Source organism: Chrysemys picta, chromosome 1, assembly GCF_011386835.1.
Source record: "Chrysemys picta bellii isolate R12L10 chromosome 1, ASM1138683v2, whole genome shotgun sequence".
NCBI lineage: Eukaryota > Metazoa > Chordata > Testudines > Emydidae > Chrysemys > Chrysemys picta.
In genome coordinates this window covers 99,027,741-99,046,028 of record NC_088791.1, presented here as the reverse complement: position 1 = coordinate 99,046,028, position 18,288 = coordinate 99,027,741, and the positions used below count along the sequence as shown (strand labels likewise).

Here is an 18,288-nt window from a genome sequence, read left to right as displayed (position 1 = left end):
GAGTCCAGTGGGTTAATATTGTCCTATTGGTAACAGTAGTGAGGGATAATCAGTACAAAATGCAAGGTTGGCGGGGGAAGTAAAGCAAATTGATTCCCTAGCACAGTGGTTCTCAACCTCTTCCATACTGCAAACCCATGTTACAGCAGCAAAGTCTTGAGACCTCATTCCTAGCTATAAGGAAAAGGAAGGTGGCCAGGATATTCTGAGACCTGTTCACAATCCCCAGGCTGTCATGCCTATGCTCTCGCATGTTGTACCCAAGTTTTAGTTTTTTTAAAGAGGTACAATAGAACCTCAGTTACGAACACCTCGGGGAAAAACGTTATGGTGGTTCTTTCAAAAGTTTACAACTGAACATTAACTTAATACAGCTTTGAAACTTTAGTATGCAAACGAAAAATGCTGCTTTTAGCTATCTTAATTTAAATGAAACAAGCACAGAAACAGTTTCCTTACCTTGTCCAATCTATTTCTTAACTCTCCCTGTATTTTTTTTAGTAGTTTACATTTAATATAGTGCTGTACTGTATTTGAATTTTTTTGGTGTCCCATCTGCCCCCCCCCCCCAACCCCCCTGTTGCTGCCTGATTGCATACTTCTGGTTCCAAATGAGATGTGTGATCGACCGGTCAGTTTGTAACTGGTGTTTGTAACTCTGTTGTTCTACTGTACTGTTGTTTTTAAGTCCATAGAGAATGGGTTGTATTTAAATATCTTGCTCAAATTGTGTACATGGGATAGCTCAAGTTAACTTTCAGTCTTTGTGGAAGACAAATAAGACAGCTGTGTTTTTTCTCAGCTTCCTACGTTCATTATCTTGAACAAGTCAGACAGATTCCCAACTTAGCAGTAGTATTTTGATCTTTTCCAAAAATTCTTGAATTACTTAAGGTAAACATATCTCTTCATCCCTTTGTGTCATAAACTGATGTCTCTTAATCTGGTAACACTCTATTAGAGCACATCATCTGAGTAGAGAGATGGGAGTGGGGAAGGGGAGGGGAAGAGAGTGAGGAGGGAATTAAGGCACTGCCAAAACTGGATAAGAGTGAAGGGGAAAGAATAGAAGATGAACTGACAGAACAGAGAGAGAGAGAAGGGGATAAAAATACTATAGAGGAGTTACTGTTCATTTGGTAACAAAAAGATGGCTGAGGAGGAGGATTGCAGAGAGGAATGCGATCTCTCTCCTTCCCCCCCCCCCCCCCCCCCAAAAAAAAAGAGTATGGAGGGGAAAGATGTTCAAACCTGCAACTGTTTATTCTCTTACTTGCATTCAGTCTGTTTTTTTCTGTGTAACCTTGTATTTGGGTTGACAGAATTGGTCAGAGGGGAGAAAATGTATGAAATAGTAAATAAAAATCTTTCAGGTTTCAGAGTAGCAGCCGTGTTAGTCTGTATCCGCAAAAAGAAGAACAGGAGTACTTGTGGCACCTTAGAGACTAACAAATTTATTAGAGCATAAGCTTTCGTGGACTACAGCCCACTTCTTCGGATGCATATAAAAGAATATGCATCCGAAGAAGTGGGCTGTAGTCCACAAAAGCTTATGCTCTAATAAATTTGTTAGTCTCTAAGGTGCCAAAAATCTTTCAGATATTTTAGGGAATTTTTTTTTTTTAAATGTCTGACTTGAAAAAATGTCAATTTCAACTAGCTATAAACACCCCAATTAGTTGAGTAAAATCTTTATTACATATTGTTTCCCAATCAAATCAATTCAGTCTTAATCATGAAGGCATGATATTACTTACTCTCTCCTCTATTATTATGAAAGTGAAATCCATTGGATTCAGTGGACTTCTGTTTTATGATGTTAGATTCTCATTTGTATCTTAAATCTCAGTGGGCTACATTCTGGTGTTATTCTGTGAGTGTTACTATTGACTTCAGTAGAACTGTCTGTGAGGAAAGAAATTTCTTAACCTGTGCATGGGTGTCAGAATTGGACCCTAAACTAGTCTTCACATGGCAGACGTTATGTGGCATGGGGGAGGAAATGGAATAGAACTCCTAAGCAGGGCAAAAGTTCTGAGGATGACTTTTCGGTTTCCAGTGCAGACTTCATATTTTATGTGCTTAGTTATGCAACTTCTGTAATTAAATGTTTAAGTTGTCCTGAAGAACTTTTCTGGCCTTGCATGTCATATGGGGCCTTCATATCTGATACAATTCTAAAAATTCATCACTTTAAAGAGAGAGCCAAACATGGATGCCTGCCAATTTCAGTCTTGGCAGTAAGATCAATTCTCTAAGAATTTCTTGGCAGGCTTCTCTTTTGAGGAAAGGCTTAGTTCTAAGGTCACTTGACCAGTCTTTTGTAAAGTGATGGCATAAAGAGCTTCCAAATTCTACAGATGTGACACCTGGCTAGTCCCAGGAGGTTCAACCAAAAAAAACCACTCTTGTTCTTCGAGATGTGTTGTTCATGTCCATTCCAATCAGGTGTGTGTGCGCGCACATGCACAATAGCTGGGAGATTTTCCCCTAGCAGCATCCGTGGGGTTGCATCTTCATGACGCCCAATAAAGAGCCCAGCCGACCCACCACCCCCTCAGTTCCTTCTTGCCGGCTACTCTGATGGAGGGGTAGGAGGGTGGGTATTGGAATGGACATGAACAACACATCTCGGAGAACAACAGTTGTGAGAAGGTGAGTAATCGTTTTTCTTCTTCGAGTGCTTGTTGATGTCAATTCCAATCAGGTGACTCTCAAGCCCAAATTCAGGAGGCGAGGTTGGAGTTGTCCACTGATTGGAGCACTGCTCTTCCAAAGACCGCATCGTCTCTGGCCTGCTGGGTAATCGCATAGTTTGTGGTGAAAGTATGAATGGAGGACCAAGTCGCTGCTCTGAAGATTTCCTGAGTGGGAACCTGCGCCAGGAACGCTGTTGATAAAGCCTGTGCCCTGGGGGAGTGTGCAGTGATTGGAGGTGCAGAACCCCCGCCAGGCTGTAGCACTCACGTGATCCATGACGAAATGCTTTACAACGACACAGTCAGACCTTTCATTCCGTCCGCCGCTGCCACGAATAACTGGACTGATTTTCTGAATGGCTTCATTCTCTCAATGTAGAAGGCTAGTGCCCTACGGACATCCAGTGAGTGAAGACTCTGCTCCCTGCCGCTAGAATGTGGCTTAGGGTTGAATACCAGGAGAAAGATGTCCTGGTTGATGTGATACAGTCTTCGGTAGGAAAGCAGGATGAGGTCTGAGCTGAACCTTGTCCTTACAGAACATAGTGTAGGGAGGCTCTGATATTAGGGCCTTAAATTCAGACACCCTCATAGCTGAGGTTATCACTACCAGGATTGCGACCTTGTAAGAGAGGTAGAGCAGGGAGCGCAATGCCAGGGGTTCAAAGGGTGGTCCCATGAGTCTAAAGAGGACCAGGTTGAGGTCCCAAGCTGGGCCAAGCTGCTGGACATGAGGGTATAGCCTGTTGAGACCTTTTAGAAACCGGCTGCCCATCAGGTTAGCAAAGACAGAACAGGCCTCCACGCCTGGGTGGAAGGCGGAGATGGCGGCCAAGTGAACCCTTATTGATGAGATTGAAAGCCCCTGCTGCTTCAGATGGAGGAAGTAGTCCAGAATAAGTGACACTGAGGCCAGCGTTGGGAACAAATGGCGCTGTGCCAACCAGATTGAAAATCTCTTCCACTTGGCAAGGTAGGTAGCTCTCGTAGAGGGTTTCCTGCTGCCAAGGAGGACTTGTCTAACCTGATCTGAACAGGAAAGCTCCACTGGGTTCAACCATGCCATGAGGTACAGAGACCCGAGGCTCGGATGTTGGAGACGACCATGATCATGTGTCAGAAGGTCCGGGAGGAGCTGCAGGGCGACTGGAGCTTCCACGGACATGTCTAGGAGAGATGTATACCAGTGCTGGTGGGGCCAGGCTGGAGCTATCAATGTGACCTGAGCTTGTTCCCTCCGGATCTTGAGGAGTACCTTGTGAACGAGCAGTATGGGCAGAAAGGCATATAGGAGACAACCTCCCCATGGGAGGAGGAACACGTCCGCTCTGGAGCCTGGGCTGTGATTTTGGAAGGAGCAGAACTGCTGGCAGTTCCTGTTGCATTGCGTAGCAAATAGGTCTATCTGGGGAAATCCCCACCTTTGGAAGATTGAATTCGTGATGTCTGGGTGAAGGGACTACTCGTGGCTGTTAAAGGACCTGCTGAGGTGGTCTGCCAGCTCGTTCTATACCCGGGGAGGTCTGACGCTTGTAGGTGTATTGAATGTTCTGCACAGAGGGTCCCACAGCATGAGGGCTTCCTGGCACAGGGGAGAGGAGCGTGCACCCCTCTGTTTGTTGATATAGAACATTACCGTGGTGTTGTCTGTCATAACCGATACACATTGTCCCGTTGAGTATGCCCGGAAGGTCTGGAACGCCAGGCGCACCACTCTCAGCTCTCTGATGTTGATGTAGAGAGCCAGATCCGCCTGAGACCAGAGACCCTGAGTCCTGCGGTCTCCTAGATGTGCTCCCAAGTCTGATGCGTCTGTCACTAGCAAAAGAGATGGCCGTGGACTGGCAAAGGGGACTCCTGAGCATATCTCCGGAGGGTCGAGCCACCACAGGAGGGAGTTGAGGACCGGGTGAGGCAGAGTCACAATCCTCTCCCAGCTGTCCCGGGCTGGTCAATACACCGATGATAACCATGACTGGAGCAGTCAGAGCCTAGGTCTGGCATGCTGCACCGTGTAGGTACAGGCAGCCATGTGTCCTAGAAGCTTCAGGCAGTTTCTTGCTGTGGTGGTGGGAAACCATCTGAGACCTCGAATGATACCGGCCAGGGTCTTAAACCTCGCTTCCAGCAGGTATGCCTTGGCTTGGGTCAAGTCCAGTACTGCCTCTGTAAACTCTATTCTCTGAATGGAGGGACAGAGTTGATTTTGTTTCATTTAGAAGGAGACCCAGATTGTCGAAGGTGGCGCTGATGAATTTGACTTGAGTTTCCACTTGGTGAAGACTCAAGGTGCTGCTGAACAGAAGGATGGTAAATTGGTAGTGGGTATTGTTCACCACAAACCTGAGGTACTTCCTGCGGGGCAGAGTGATCGCAATATGAAAGTAAGCATCCTTCAAGTCGAGGGCGGTATACCAGTCTACTAGATCCAGTGAGGGGATGATGGAGGCCAAAGAGACCATGCGGAACTTGAGTTTCTTCATGAACATGTTGCGTTCTCGCAGATCCAGGATGCATCTGAGGCTGCCTTTGGCTTTTGGTATTAGGAAATACTGGGAATAGAAGCCCTCGCCCCTGTGGTCCTGAGGAACCTTCTCCACTGCCCCTAAAGATAGGAGCGACTGCACTAACTGGATAAAGAGTTGCTCTTGAGAAGGGTCCCTGAAGAGGGACGGGGAAGGGGGAGTGGAAGGGAGGGAGGGCACAGAATTGGCTAGAGTATCCCCTCTACCATGCAGAGCACCAAGTGGTCTGAGGTGATAGGAGCCATGCCCGGTAGAAAGGGAATAGTCGGGACAAGACGGTAAGGCAGGGTGGATCCGGTCTTTGTGGTACACCATCCTCGACCATGCCTTCAAAAGGCTGGTTTGGGCCCTGAAGACAGCTTGGGTTGTCCCAAGCCTTGGCCAGAGGGTTGACGTGGCCTTCTCCTTCTGGACCCGTCCTGGCTATTTTGGTGACCGAACCACTGAGGAGGCTGTGGACGGAAATGTCTCTGCTATGTTGACGGTGTATAGAGGCCCAGGGACCTGAGGGTGACTCTGGAGTCTTTTAAGTTGTTTAGCCTCTTGTCCATTTTCTCCGAAAAAAGAGTCTACCCCTCAAAAGGCAGGCCTCGTATGGTCTGCTGGACCTCAAAGGGGAGACCAGAAACCTGGAGCCATGAGCTCCTTCTCATGGCTACTTCTGTGGCCATAACCCTGGTGTCAGCATCTGCCCCATCAAGTGCCGCCTGCAGGGACGCCCTGGAGATCAGTCTCTGCTCTTCGACCAAAGCCGGAAATTCGGCACGGAAGTCCGAGGGGAGCAACTCCATGAATTTAGCCATCACCGAGCAGATATTGTAGGAGTACCTGCTGACGACGGCCTGCTGTTAGATATTCGGAGTTATTGTCCCCCCCGGTTGAGTACACCTTTCGCCCGAATAGATCTAATTTTTAGCATCCCTTTCTTGGGGGAAGGGCCCTGAAAGCCTTGCCTCTCCCACTGGTTAGCAGCGTCCACCACCAGAGAGTCCAGCTGGGGGTGGGAATATAGGTGTTCATAACCCCTGGAGGACACAAAGTACTGGTGTTCGTTACGCTCGGTGGTGGGTGGCAGCGAGGCCAGGGTCTGCCACAGGGTCTTAGTCATGTCTGTAATTATCTTTTTAAACGGTAAGACGATAACAGGAAGGGCCATGGGATCTGCACCATATACCACTTCCTCCGCCTTATTGCCCAGACCCTGGGTGACCTGGTGCAGCAACTGCTGCAGCACCCTGGAGTCCTCCAGAGCTGGGGCTACGGAAGTGCCCGCCAGCGCCTCATCTGGTGAAGAGGAGGAGGAGGCCACCAGAGGAGGTGGTTGCTGTCTACCATCCCCACCCGAGGGATCTTGTGACCCAGGGGGGAGGGGAAACCGGGGTCAGTTGGCCCGGTGCCGCGAAGTGCGCGGGTATTGGTGCCGATGTTGGTTCCCACGCTGGTGCCGGTGTAGACACCTGGTATAGCGTTTGCACCGGGGTCTTCATCGACATCGTCGCAGCCAGTGTCGATGACTATGCCAGTGCTGTAGTTGGTGCCAAAGGTGCAGCCAGCACCGTAGCAGCAGTCTGAGCCGCTGACGCCTCCGGTGCCAAAGGCGTTGTCAAGGGCGGTGCTCTGGTCAGTGCCGATGATGGTGCCGCGGCCGACGGTCTTGACGCTGGAGGTAATGGCTTGGTTGCTGGTCGTGGCGGAACGAACGTTGCGGATGCCGCTGATGCAGCTCCTGAGCAGGATCCTTGGCTCTGACCCTGGTCTTGATGGAAAGCCTGCGGAGTCCAAAAGGGCCACTGAGCCGGGTTCTGCCATTGTGAGGCCCACTGCATCGGGCGAGATCCTCTATGGTGCCTTGAGCTGGACTTTCTGCTCCTACTATAATGAGAGCGGTGCGAGTCTGACTCTGTTTCAGAATAGGACACCCAGGGCAGCGCTGCACCACTTGTTGTAGAGCGTTGGGAGCCTGGGGACTGACTGCGCTCCCTGGATGGAGGCACTGGTGTCGGGGGGTGCCGAGGTGATGGGGATCAGTGTGACATCATCACCGGCTTTCCCTTTGACTGAACGGATTGCTGGGATGGAGCCTGCGGTGCTGGCGCATCTTCCTGCCTCGGGGACGAGAACGGCGCCGTGAGTCTCAGCAGGTGCTGCGCCGCCTCAAAAGCCTCTGGTGAGGGGTTCGGCGAGTGTGATGTGCCCAGACTCAACTGCCTCACTTGGGCAGGAATCAACGTAGCCCCATTCTGAGCCTCGGAGCCGTGGCCTGACTGAGGTGCCACTGATGGCTGGTCCCTTCCGGCTGATCTTGCCGAGGGGGATCGGCCTCTTTCCGTCCTCTTCTTCTGCGCCGGCAATTGGGACCGGTGCCGAAGGCTGGAGTGCCCCTGAGAGACTCCATGACAGTGCCGAGCCTCATTGGCAATGTCTTTCTTCGACACCGGATCTCTTGAAGACGGCGCTGGAGCGCTCTGCTCTGAAGAAGACGTACTGGGAGTGGGATCCCTGGTGCGTGGGTCCCACTGAGGTCAGAGAGCTGCCTCCATGAGGAGGATTTTAAGTTGCTGCTCCCTCTCTTTAAGAGTTCTCAGTCAGAATTCCCGACAGATCTTGCAGCCGGCTTTTTGGTGACCCTCGTCCAGACACCGTAAACAGGAGGTTTGAGGGGGTCACTTTTAGGCATGCACTTTGTGCAGTCCTGGCAAGTCTTGAAGCCCAGGGATTGCGGCATGCCCCAGTGACAAATAACAAGGGGGGGAATTCCCCGGTAACTGAAACTTATAAGTGAACTCGCTACACTATACTAACCGCCTAGAACTAACTGTCTACAGCAAAATCCAAAAGTACTGCTATGCTGCTTGCCGAAGCAAGAGCAAGGGGAAGTTCTAGCTACTGTCACTGGCGGTAAGAAGGAACTGAGGGGGTGGCGGGTCGGCAGGGCCCTTTATTGGGCACCATGAAGGCACCACTCGGGGGCACCCAGGCCGAACCAACAGATGCTGCTAGGGGAAAAATCTTCCGGCTACTGTGCACATGCATTGGAATTGACATGAGCAAGCCCTCGAAGAAGAAAGGTTGGTTATGAGGTTTCTGGGTGAGAAGTACTACAGAATTGCAAAGTATTTTTTGTGTAGCACAGTGTTGGTTCTAATGTGTCTAGTACTCTCTGCAAACTGGAAAATATAAATACCCTTTGCAGACTGCAGTCATTTTACACCAGCCCTCACTGTAAGCTGTTGTTCTGTAGGCAGCTGATTGTTCTGCATGATTGGTAGAGCCAACATCTTGAACAGGTGCTATGTGTTTATACGTTTTCTGCTTAAATAAACAGAACATTCCTAAATTAATTCTTTCTTCATTGTAGTGATCAGAAACAAGAGGACAGTTAGCGAACAGTAAGCTTTATGGAACAGATTTAGAAAATACCAGTAGCCAGGGCCGCCCAGAGGATTCAGGGGGCCTGGGGCAAAGCGGGGGAGCGGACATAAAAAAAAAAGGCACCACCAGCTGCGGCACTTGTACTCACCGGGCGTTGCTCCGAGTCTGTGGCAGCAGCGGGTCCTTCACTCACTCCGCGTCTTCGGCAGCACTGAAGGACCCGCTGCCGAAGACCCGGAGCGAGTGAAGGGCCCGCCGCCCAAGTGCCGCCAAAGACCCGGACCGTCGCCGGATGAGTAGCCAGGGAAGGGATTCTCGGCCAGGGCTTGCGGGGCCCCTGCAGGGCCTGGGGCAAATTGCCCCACTTGCCCACCCCCCCCGGGCGGCCCTGCCAGTAGCTGCGAGGAATATTGTTAGTCCTGGCTGCATATCTAACATACAGCACAGGAAGAAATGAAATAATGTTGTTTCCACTGTTAAAACTACATGGTTGTACTAACAATCATACTCAAGTGAAATTATCCATAGGCTTTTGACTAAGAATTTGCTACCTAAAGCACCTTGAGGAAAGTGGGATACCAACTTCTTTGCTGTTCCTTTTTCGACAAATATATTTAATAGTTATCTTTCTGGGTTGTTGTGACTGGGACTGTTATGGCCCTTCCTTCTAATGTCAATCTCTATTAGAGTTATGAGTCAATAGCAAATTTCAATAACTAGCTTCAGTGTGGCAAACTCCCTTTTCCTACTCGCTCTAAACACATTAATGTTATTGAGAAGGAGAGTTAGTCAAGCTACCTTTTGACTGACCTTGTAACAAGATCTAGAACTCCTCCTGTCATAAGAATCGTTTGTTACTGTCGGATACCAACAGACTGCATTCGAAATATAGATTTTTGTTTTCACTTCACAGAACTAGACAAACTGTTCTTTCAATCTATAAAACTTCAAGCGTCTTGTATATTGAAAAAAGATTTAGTATTAAATATGCCACATAATATCCTTGTATTAAGCAATCCTGAACCTTGGATATCTCCTGGACAGATTGACCAGGTCTGAGATATTGAGACTTAATCAAAATGTGCTGATAAGGGCTCCCTTTGCCTTGTGACTCATTGGTGGGTTTTTTTGTTGTTGTTTTTAAAGTTTAATTTGTCCCTCTTTACTTCTTGTAAACTTCTTACAACTGTGAATCTCCCACCCTGCTAGAAAGGTTAATGCAAGCTGGCAGCATTTTAATGCCCAAATAGGGGTTACCGTGCCCTCTGCTCTTTTCTTTTACCCCCGTTGTTTCCAATACAGAGATGGCACCTCTTGTCTGACGTATTCTAGGGACATTTATAATGGATATATTACATCTCGAAGGCTGTCTACACTAGAGACCGTACAGTGACACAGCTGTACAGATACAGCTGTGCTGCTTTAAGATCTCTCATGTAGCTGCTCTGAGCTCTCCCATCAACATAATAAAACTCCCGCAATGAGCAGCGGTAGCAGCTCTCCTGTTGATATAGTGCTGTGTACACTACCACTTATGCCAGGGTGTTTTTTCATACCCTTGAGCGACATAAGTTTTGCTGACATAAGTGTAATATAGACATGGCCTAATTCACTGGTTTGACGCTGGCCCAGGTCAGTACTGATCTGAAAGCATTATCATTGACTATTCTGTGCCATACGTGAAATGAGTTGTAGATCTCCGTTCATTTCCTAGTGCATAGATGTCCACATCACAAAACTCATCATTGCAAACTGACTTTTACTGGCAGTGAGGCCTTGAAAACTGAACTATATTCTAACAACTGTTCCAAGTCAGGGCTGAGTCCTGTTGGGGGAGCAGTCTGAGAGTGACTGCATGCCTGGGGAGATAATATTTTAGATGCTTACTGTTCTTCCTGCCCTACTCCTCATTCACTTGTTTTCCTGCATGTGCTCTCTTTCCTTGATTGTTCCCAGTCATCTCTGCCCTACTTACTGTTTATCTCCTCTTTGCATCTCTTTTCTTTGGTTCCACCCACCACCATTCACTTGCTCACTTCTCCTCTGTGTGTTGCTTATTTCCTACACAGTTAAACTTCTTTCTTCAGATACCTATTCTCATAAGAGTTATGTAGCTCCTGAACTACTTCATTACTATGGCCCTTTGTTCGTGCCCTGCTATCTCTGAAACATCTTTCAGAGAAAGAAGAGCAATAGACTTGGTAAGGACTGAGCACTGTGGGAGGTAAACAAACATTGGCACTGTAGAATGCTGCATTGGAACACTTTGTTTTACTGTGGTATTAATGGAGTAAATTCTAGACACTGAAAATACCATGTAAACAAATGCTCTAGGTGCCTCTCTGTATGGTGAGACTAGGCTATTTGTCAGGTGTATGTGGGGAAGCTTTTCTACCCCAGCATCTAATAGTGTTGAAAATTACAAACTGCTTAAAAAGTACTCTGTTTATAGAAGATAAAATGCTTCTATGGTTAAGGTTGTGTTAGCATTTCTACTGTAAGTTTACTCTGTGTCTTTCTCTCTTCATCTTGAAGCTTATATTTAGAAACTTGGAATACTAAAATGTGGGAGGATAATAAGAATGGATTTCCAATTTTAAGCTTGTAGAAAAGTAATCTAGTTTAGGATGTTTTCCTATAACTCTAAAACTTCCTCTTTGTTTGAGAATATTTAGTCGTACCATAAGTATAGAATATGGGCTTTCTATAGAACATCTAAAACATGTAAGGAGCTTTTATAAAACACATGGTTCTTTGTTTGTACAGTGCCAGTACCAGTGGTGCTGGGGGTGCTGCCACACCCCCTGGTTTGAAGTAGTAGTAACAAACACCAAATACATGGTTTCATCCTCAGCACCGCCACTATAAAAATTGTTCCAGCACCCCTGACTAGTACAATGGGGTCCTGTTTCATAACTGGGACTTGTAGGTGCTTCGATAATACTAACAAAAAATAATGCTCCCCAGAGCTTATAATTAAAATTTAAACATAATGCCAGGAAGAAAAAATGAGGGATACATAGGGTGACATACAGCAAGACCTTTTGGTTTGAGTTTTTCCTGTGTGTATTAACTGGTGGGTTTTCTTCTGGAAGTCTTTAGTTGCAGTTCTTAGTGACTTTTGGGATAGGGGGCACTTCAGGGCACCTGTGCACTTTCTTAAAATGTCTTTAAGGTATGTTGAATTCCCCCAAATGTAGAATAAGGGCCCAGTGTAGGCCAACTGGATGTGTGTGCATGGTGGTAGGGAGGAGGTGGGTGGACCAAAGAACCGACCTGGATGTCTGTTCTTCTTTCTTTCTTCCTTCCTTCCACCACCCAAACAAAACAAAACCAAAATTAGAGAGGAAAAAGAAACCAAACAGCCTTTTTTTCAGGCTGGGATATCCTCCCCGCAACCCCTTCCCAACATAACCTTAGTTCAGCTTCCCTTAGGCCCAGTAGATATCATGCTCTGGTACTGAATTGAAATTCTATCACTTGGGGAGACAGTCCCCCAGCAAAAAATTGAATTTTTCAGTAGCCAAAGCCCGGCAGAGAGGTACATGGAAGTAGTGAGGTCTTCAGGGGCTGAGGTGGAACTGACACCTGGGGCAGGGGATTGGGAAGGGAAAGAGATGGGGATTAGCTGAAGGGTTCTGTGGGGAGCCTCAGTCTGGGTACCCTTCGAAGCTGATCTAAACTTGGAAGACTCACTGTCCGTTAATCTGTGTTGTGAAAAAATGGCACTTTTAGGCTTCGCTCCATTTATCTCGCCTTTCAATAAGAACGAACCCTGGGAACACTGGCGCTTTCCAGGCAGCCAGCCAAGAGTCTGTACGATACACATCGTACAATATGTAAAAGGAGCAATACTGACGAATAAACTGTGTGTTCTTTTCAACTTCTTAATCGCAACATTACTGACTCGAATGTTGACACTTTGTCCTTCAGGTTCATTGAAAGATCATCCACAGCAGCAGCCTGGCATGCTTTCTCGTGTGACTGGTGGCATCTTCAGTGTAACAAAGGGAGCTGTTGGTGCCACGATCGGTGGTGTAGCCTGGATTGGAGGAAAAAGTTTGGAAGTGACCAAAACAGCTGTTACAGCGGTGCCTTCCATGGGAGTGAGTCTGGTTAAAGGAAGCGTTTCTGCTGTGGCTGGGGGCATTACAGCTGTAGGATCTGCTGTCACAAGTAAAGTGCCTTTAACAGGGAAGAAAAAGGATAAGTCTGACTAAAGGACTGAGACCTAGTTGATTTCCATAATACTACGTCGGTGGCATTGGAATCTGCTAAGATTTGGACTACAACAAAGCCACATGTCTTAGACACTTATCTTCTACAGAGCTGTGGGAAAACTTTTGCTTTCCTCTGAAGGGACAGAAGAAGCTGACAACACAGTGTGTGACGGTTCAATTATAACCTAGATTCAAGCTTTATATCTGGTGAAATGTTACACTTGATAAATGTAGAACCAAGTACATGTATATGAAGGGATAATAAATGTTTGAATATTCATTTACTGTAAATCTTTTGCAGTATGGGACTAAGATGTGAAAGTAAAAAATTAGTTGGCAATCTTTGTAGTACTAGATGTATGATGTGCCAGCTACCATTCTTAGTGGTTTCTGCATCCTCCTGATAAGGAATCCTTGAACTATGTAAAGGCATCTTCTGATGTGCCTGATAATTTCATATATTTTTGCTTTTGGAAACTGTATTTTTATACAGATTATAAACTGTCAGTGCATTCTGTTAGTGATGGCTGGCAAGAGACAGAACTGGAGATGTTCAGAAGTGGAGATGGGGGTGGGGGGAAGTATGCGTCAAATGGTTTGTGATAGAAGGCATCTTAAAAGTTTTATGTTTGCGGTATACTGATTTTAATAATTCATGCCTTATAGTTGAAAAACTATTTTTCATTTAGTGAAGCTGTGTAAAGAATGTTTTCCAATGTCCATCATTTCAACACAGTTCAAAAAACAAGCTTTAGACACTTTTTTAATATGTGTTGATATCTGAAACTTAGCCATCTTTTACTAAAGACAATACTGCTAAATCTCAGGTGTATTTTAAAGGTATCACTCTATCACCTGCAAATGAAAGCTTACTACTTGTGACCTTTTAGCTACAAAACAATAGAAGGGAAATGGCTTAGTTTCAATTAAGCCGAGGTTCATGATCCATATGGCAATGGATGGCAACCTGTAGTTATCTTGAGAGAAATTCCTTTGCTGTGAAGTTGGAAACCACTGAAGAGTGATCTAATTAAAGAAAAGCCGCTGTCTAACTGCATGCCATACCAATTTAGTTTGTTGCTTTAACCATTCACCATCTCTTATAACCAAGATATAAAGATTTTTTTCACTACATTTATATCTCAAGTACATTTTTACTTAAAACACAGCCCTGTACTATTTAAACAAATAAACAAGACTGACAGAATGTTTAAAGCAGGAGAAATGTCATCTCAATTAATTGCATAGGGACAGATTTCCAACCTTGACACTCCTTTGAATGGCTGCATTCTCATACATCTTCAAGGATGTGCATGGGCAGGATCTAAATGCATGACATGACGCAGGCTCAGTTAGTCAAGATCTGCTGACTCTGCAGCTAAAAATAACCTTTTGACAGCCTGTAAAAGATGGCGGAAGTTTTATGTGAATATTCTGTATGCAGTATTTCCTAAAAACGTATGTCCCTGCAGAGAATTGCTAAACATGTGAGCTTACTTTTAAGTGGCTATAGTTGTACAAGGAAGATATAAATGTGTTTGTAGACATTAAAGGTCAAAAGGTATCACTTGTCTAAAATTTTTATTCCTGTTTAACTGATGTTGATATAAATTAGTCAGCTAGTATGTCTGAACCATTGGTACTTCAGCTGTGATCTGAAGCAACTTTCTTCATTAGACAGCATTACTGTTAAGCTGTCAGATAAATATATATTTTCTAGCTACTCTGTAGAAATGGAAATGAAATCTTTAGTTGGAATCTTAAAAAAAAAAAAATTACATACTTTAAGAAATTATTTACTCATCTTGTTTGAGTAAAGCATCTTGCATTGCTACACTAATCTGTCATATACCATTTTTGGGGATTGAAGAGGACCATGTAGTAAATGTAAGTTATCTGATAGTTCAGAGCCCCTAACACAGAGTGGTATGACAATCAACTATACAAAGGTTCACAAATATTACTACATTCACTGTTCAACAAAACCCTTACTAATAATCTTTATGGAAACTCTGGGGATTTTAGAGTGTTAAATTTAAAACACAAACTCCTTACCCTTTTTGATAAGCCATTTAAATGTTTTTTGTTTTTTTTTTAGTAACAGACATTATGAAACTTGCAGCAAACTAAGTGTAATCTGAGAAGTTTCTTGCTATAATCTATACAACTCTACCACCATCTTGCAGCATGTGTTAGGAGCAACATGTATTATTCAGTGATTCTGAATTCTTGTAACTAAATGCTTTAAAGTAGTATAGGGTTTCAGTTTAGAGCTTGGTCCTATGCTGTCTGCATATTTTTATTTTCCACTTAATGTATGACTGTGACCCTTTTTTCAAAACTGTTCTAATTCTGTCCTGCTTGGAACTTGTGAAACATTAAATTGTTGCAGTTTGACTTCTTCTCACAGCTTCCTTTCTAGATGTGGGGAAGGTAAAACTACAGGGGAGATATACAACTTATAGGTAGAATCAACTTGGTGGGGTGGGAGGTCTCCATATTACATTATTGGACCCAAAAGTGTCATTGATTAAAATAGTGCTTTAAAGATCCCAGCCAAGACTGCAGCTCCATTGTGCTTTCAGGTGTATGTACAGATAAGATGCACCAAGGACTTTCTTAGGCCTGGTCTACACTATGACTTTAATTTGGATTTAGCAGCATTAAATCGAATTAACCCTGCACCCGTCCACACAACGAAGCCATTTATTTCAAAATAAAGGGCTCTTAAAATCGATTTCTGTACTCCACCCTGACGAGCGGAGTAGCACCAAAATCGATTTTAGCATTTCGAATTAGAGTTAGTGTGGCTGCAATTTGATGATATTGGCCTCCGGGAGCTAGCCCACAGTGCACCATTGTGACCGCTCTGGACAGCAATCTGAACTCGGATGCACTGGCCAGGTAGACAGGAAAAGCCCCGCGAACATTTGAATTTTATTTCCTGTTTCCCCAGCGTGGAGAGCACAGGTGACCACAGATAGCTCATCAGCACAGGTAACCATGCAGGCCGAAAATCGAAGAAGAGCACCAGCATGGACCGTACAGGAGGTACTGGATCTGATCGCTATATGGGGAGAGGATTCAGTGCTAGCAGAACTTTGTTCGAAAAGACGAAATGCCAAAACTTTTGAAAAAATCTCCAAGGGCATGATGGAGAGAGGCCACATTAGGGACTCAGATCAGTCCCGCTTGAAAGTCAAGCAGCTCAGACAAGCCTATCAAAAAACAAAGGAGGCAAACAGTCGCTCCGGGTCAGAGCCGCGGACATGCTGCTTCTACGCCGAGCTGCATGCAGTTTTAGGGGGGGCCGCCACCACTACCCCACCTCTGACCATGGATTCCGAGGCGGGGATAATCTCATCAGCTACACCAGAGGATTCTGTGGATGGGGAGGAGGAGGAGGACGAGTTTGCGGAGAGCACCCAGCACTCCGTACTCCCCAACAGCCAGGATCTTTTTCTCAGCCTGACTGAAGTACCCTCCCAAGCCAGTATCCAAGACCACGACCCCATGGAAGGGACCTCAGGTGAGTTTACCGTTTAAAATATAAAACTTGTTTTAAAAGCAAGCGTTTTTTAATTATTACTTTGCCCTGAGGACTTGGGATGCATTCGCGGCCAGTACAGCTACTGGAAGAGTCTGTTAACGTGTCTGGGGATGGAGCAGAAATCCTCCAGGGACATCTCCATGAAGCTCTCCTGGAGGTACTCCAAAAGCCTTCCCACAAGGTTTCTGGGCAGTGCAGCCTTATTCCGTCCTCCATGGTAGGACACTTGACCGCGCCATGCTTGCAGCAAGTAATCTGGTATCATTGCATTACAAAGCCTGGCAGCGTATGGTCCCGGTGTTTGCTGGCATTCAAGCAACATCCGTTCTTTATCTCCCTGTGTAATCCTCAGGAGAGTGATACTGTTCATAGTAACCTGGTTGAAATATGGGAATTTAATTAAGGGGACAGAGGTGGCCATTCCTACTGGGCTGTTTGCCTGTGGCTGAAAAGAAATCCTTCCCTGCAGTTAGCCAAGCGCGGGGTGGGGGGGGGGAGAATTGGCCCGGAGCTTTTCGTGTTTGGCTGGCAGGGATCTTCCCTGATACCAGCCACGTGGTGGGGGGGGAGGGATAAAGCGATCATTCAGAGAATTGAATGGGGGGGTGGTTAGTTTGTTTTCTGCTGCTGAAGGTTAACAGGAAAACCGCAGCACTCAACGGGCTTTGCTTGGTATGTGGGAAAGGAGGGCGAAGAAGCCGAAAGACAATGGCTTACCATGGCCGCATGCAAGCCGAATTCTGTTGCCTGGACCTGCGTCTGTGATCTCTAGCAGCAAAGCCACAAGCACTCAATATTAAGAGGCAAAATGCGACCTTGCACAGAAATCACATGTGCTATGTAATGTGAATAGTGTTGATCACCGTGAAAGAGTATAAGTATTGTTCTGCAAAATGTACCTTTTTAAAAAATTCTCTCCTTTTTTCCCTCCCTCCAGCAGCTGCAAATTCTTCAAGCCTCCCTCCTCCATCCCGAAGGCTATCTCAGATAAGGCGTCGGAAAAAAGACGCAAGACAAGATGTTCACAGAAATCATGGAATCCACCCGCAGTGACAGAGCTCATCTGAATGAGTGGAAGGACACAGTATAGGAAAGAAGCCAGTGAACGTGAGGACAGGAGGGACGCTCGAGATGAGAGGTGGCGGCAGGAAGATCAGAAGAGGCAGGATGTAACGCTAGGGCTGCTGCGTGAGCAAACAGATATGCTCCGACGTCTGGTGGAGCTTCAGGAACGGCAGCAGGATAACAGAGTGCCGCTACAGCCCCTGTATAACCCCCCCCTCCCCGCTCCTCACATGTTCCATAGCCTCCTCACCCAGACGTGTAAGAACATGGGGGGAGGGAGGGAGGCTCCATACACCCTCCCATTCCACCCCAGTGGACAGCCCAAGCAAAAGGCTGTCATTTTTTTTAACCTTTCTTTTAGTGGCCTTTTCCTTCCTGATGATCCTCCTCCCAAACCCCACCCGGGTTCTCTCCCTCTTTTTATAATCAATTAATAAAGAATAAATTATTTTTAAATGATAGTGACTTTTTATTTCCTTTGAAAGCAACCTGGGGGAAGGGGGAGGGTGGGTTCCTTACAGAGAATGAGTCAATAAAGGGGGTGGGTTTTCATGAAGGAGAAACAAACAGAAATTTCACACTGTAGCCTGGCCAGTCATGAAACTGGTTTTCAAAGCTTCTCTGATGCACAGTGCTTCCTGGTGTGCGCATAATCAGCAGCCAGGCGATTTGCCTCAGCCTCCCACCCCGCCATCAAGGTCTCCCCCTTTCTTTCACAGAGATTGTGGAGCACACAGCAAGCAGAAATAACAATGGGGAGATTGGTTTGGCTGAGGTCTGAGCGAGTCAGTAACAATTGCCAGCGACCTTTTAAACGGCCAAATGCACATTCTACCACCATTCTGCACTTGCTCAGC

At 46.2% G+C, this 18,288-nt stretch overlaps 2 protein-coding genes across 5 annotated transcripts in view; both read left to right on the top strand.

Moving 5' to 3' along the window:
* Positions 1–15,213, top strand: part of TMEM263 (transmembrane protein 263) — a 33,455-nt gene extending 18,242 nt beyond the window's left edge. For all 4 annotated transcript variants that reach the window (XM_005300800.5, XM_024100047.3, XM_042843608.2 and 1 more), the window contains one exon: positions 12,530–15,213. In XM_005300800.5, the coding sequence (XP_005300857.1) occupies positions 12,530–12,816 (287 nt within the window). In that variant the 3' untranslated portion in view covers positions 12,817–15,213. The remainder of the gene's footprint in view (positions 1–12,529) is intronic.
* Positions 15,214–15,673: 460 nt separating this feature from the next.
* Positions 15,674–17,572, top strand: LOC135980930 (uncharacterized). The gene is made up of 2 exons (XM_065581643.1): positions 15,674–16,345; positions 17,304–17,572. Exons 1-2 carry the CDS (start codon positions 15,820–15,822, stop codon positions 17,417–17,419), a joined length of 642 nt encoding a protein of 213 aa, XP_065437715.1. The 5' UTR covers positions 15,674–15,819; the 3' UTR covers positions 17,420–17,572.
* The last annotated feature ends 716 nt before the right edge of the window (positions 17,573–18,288 follow it).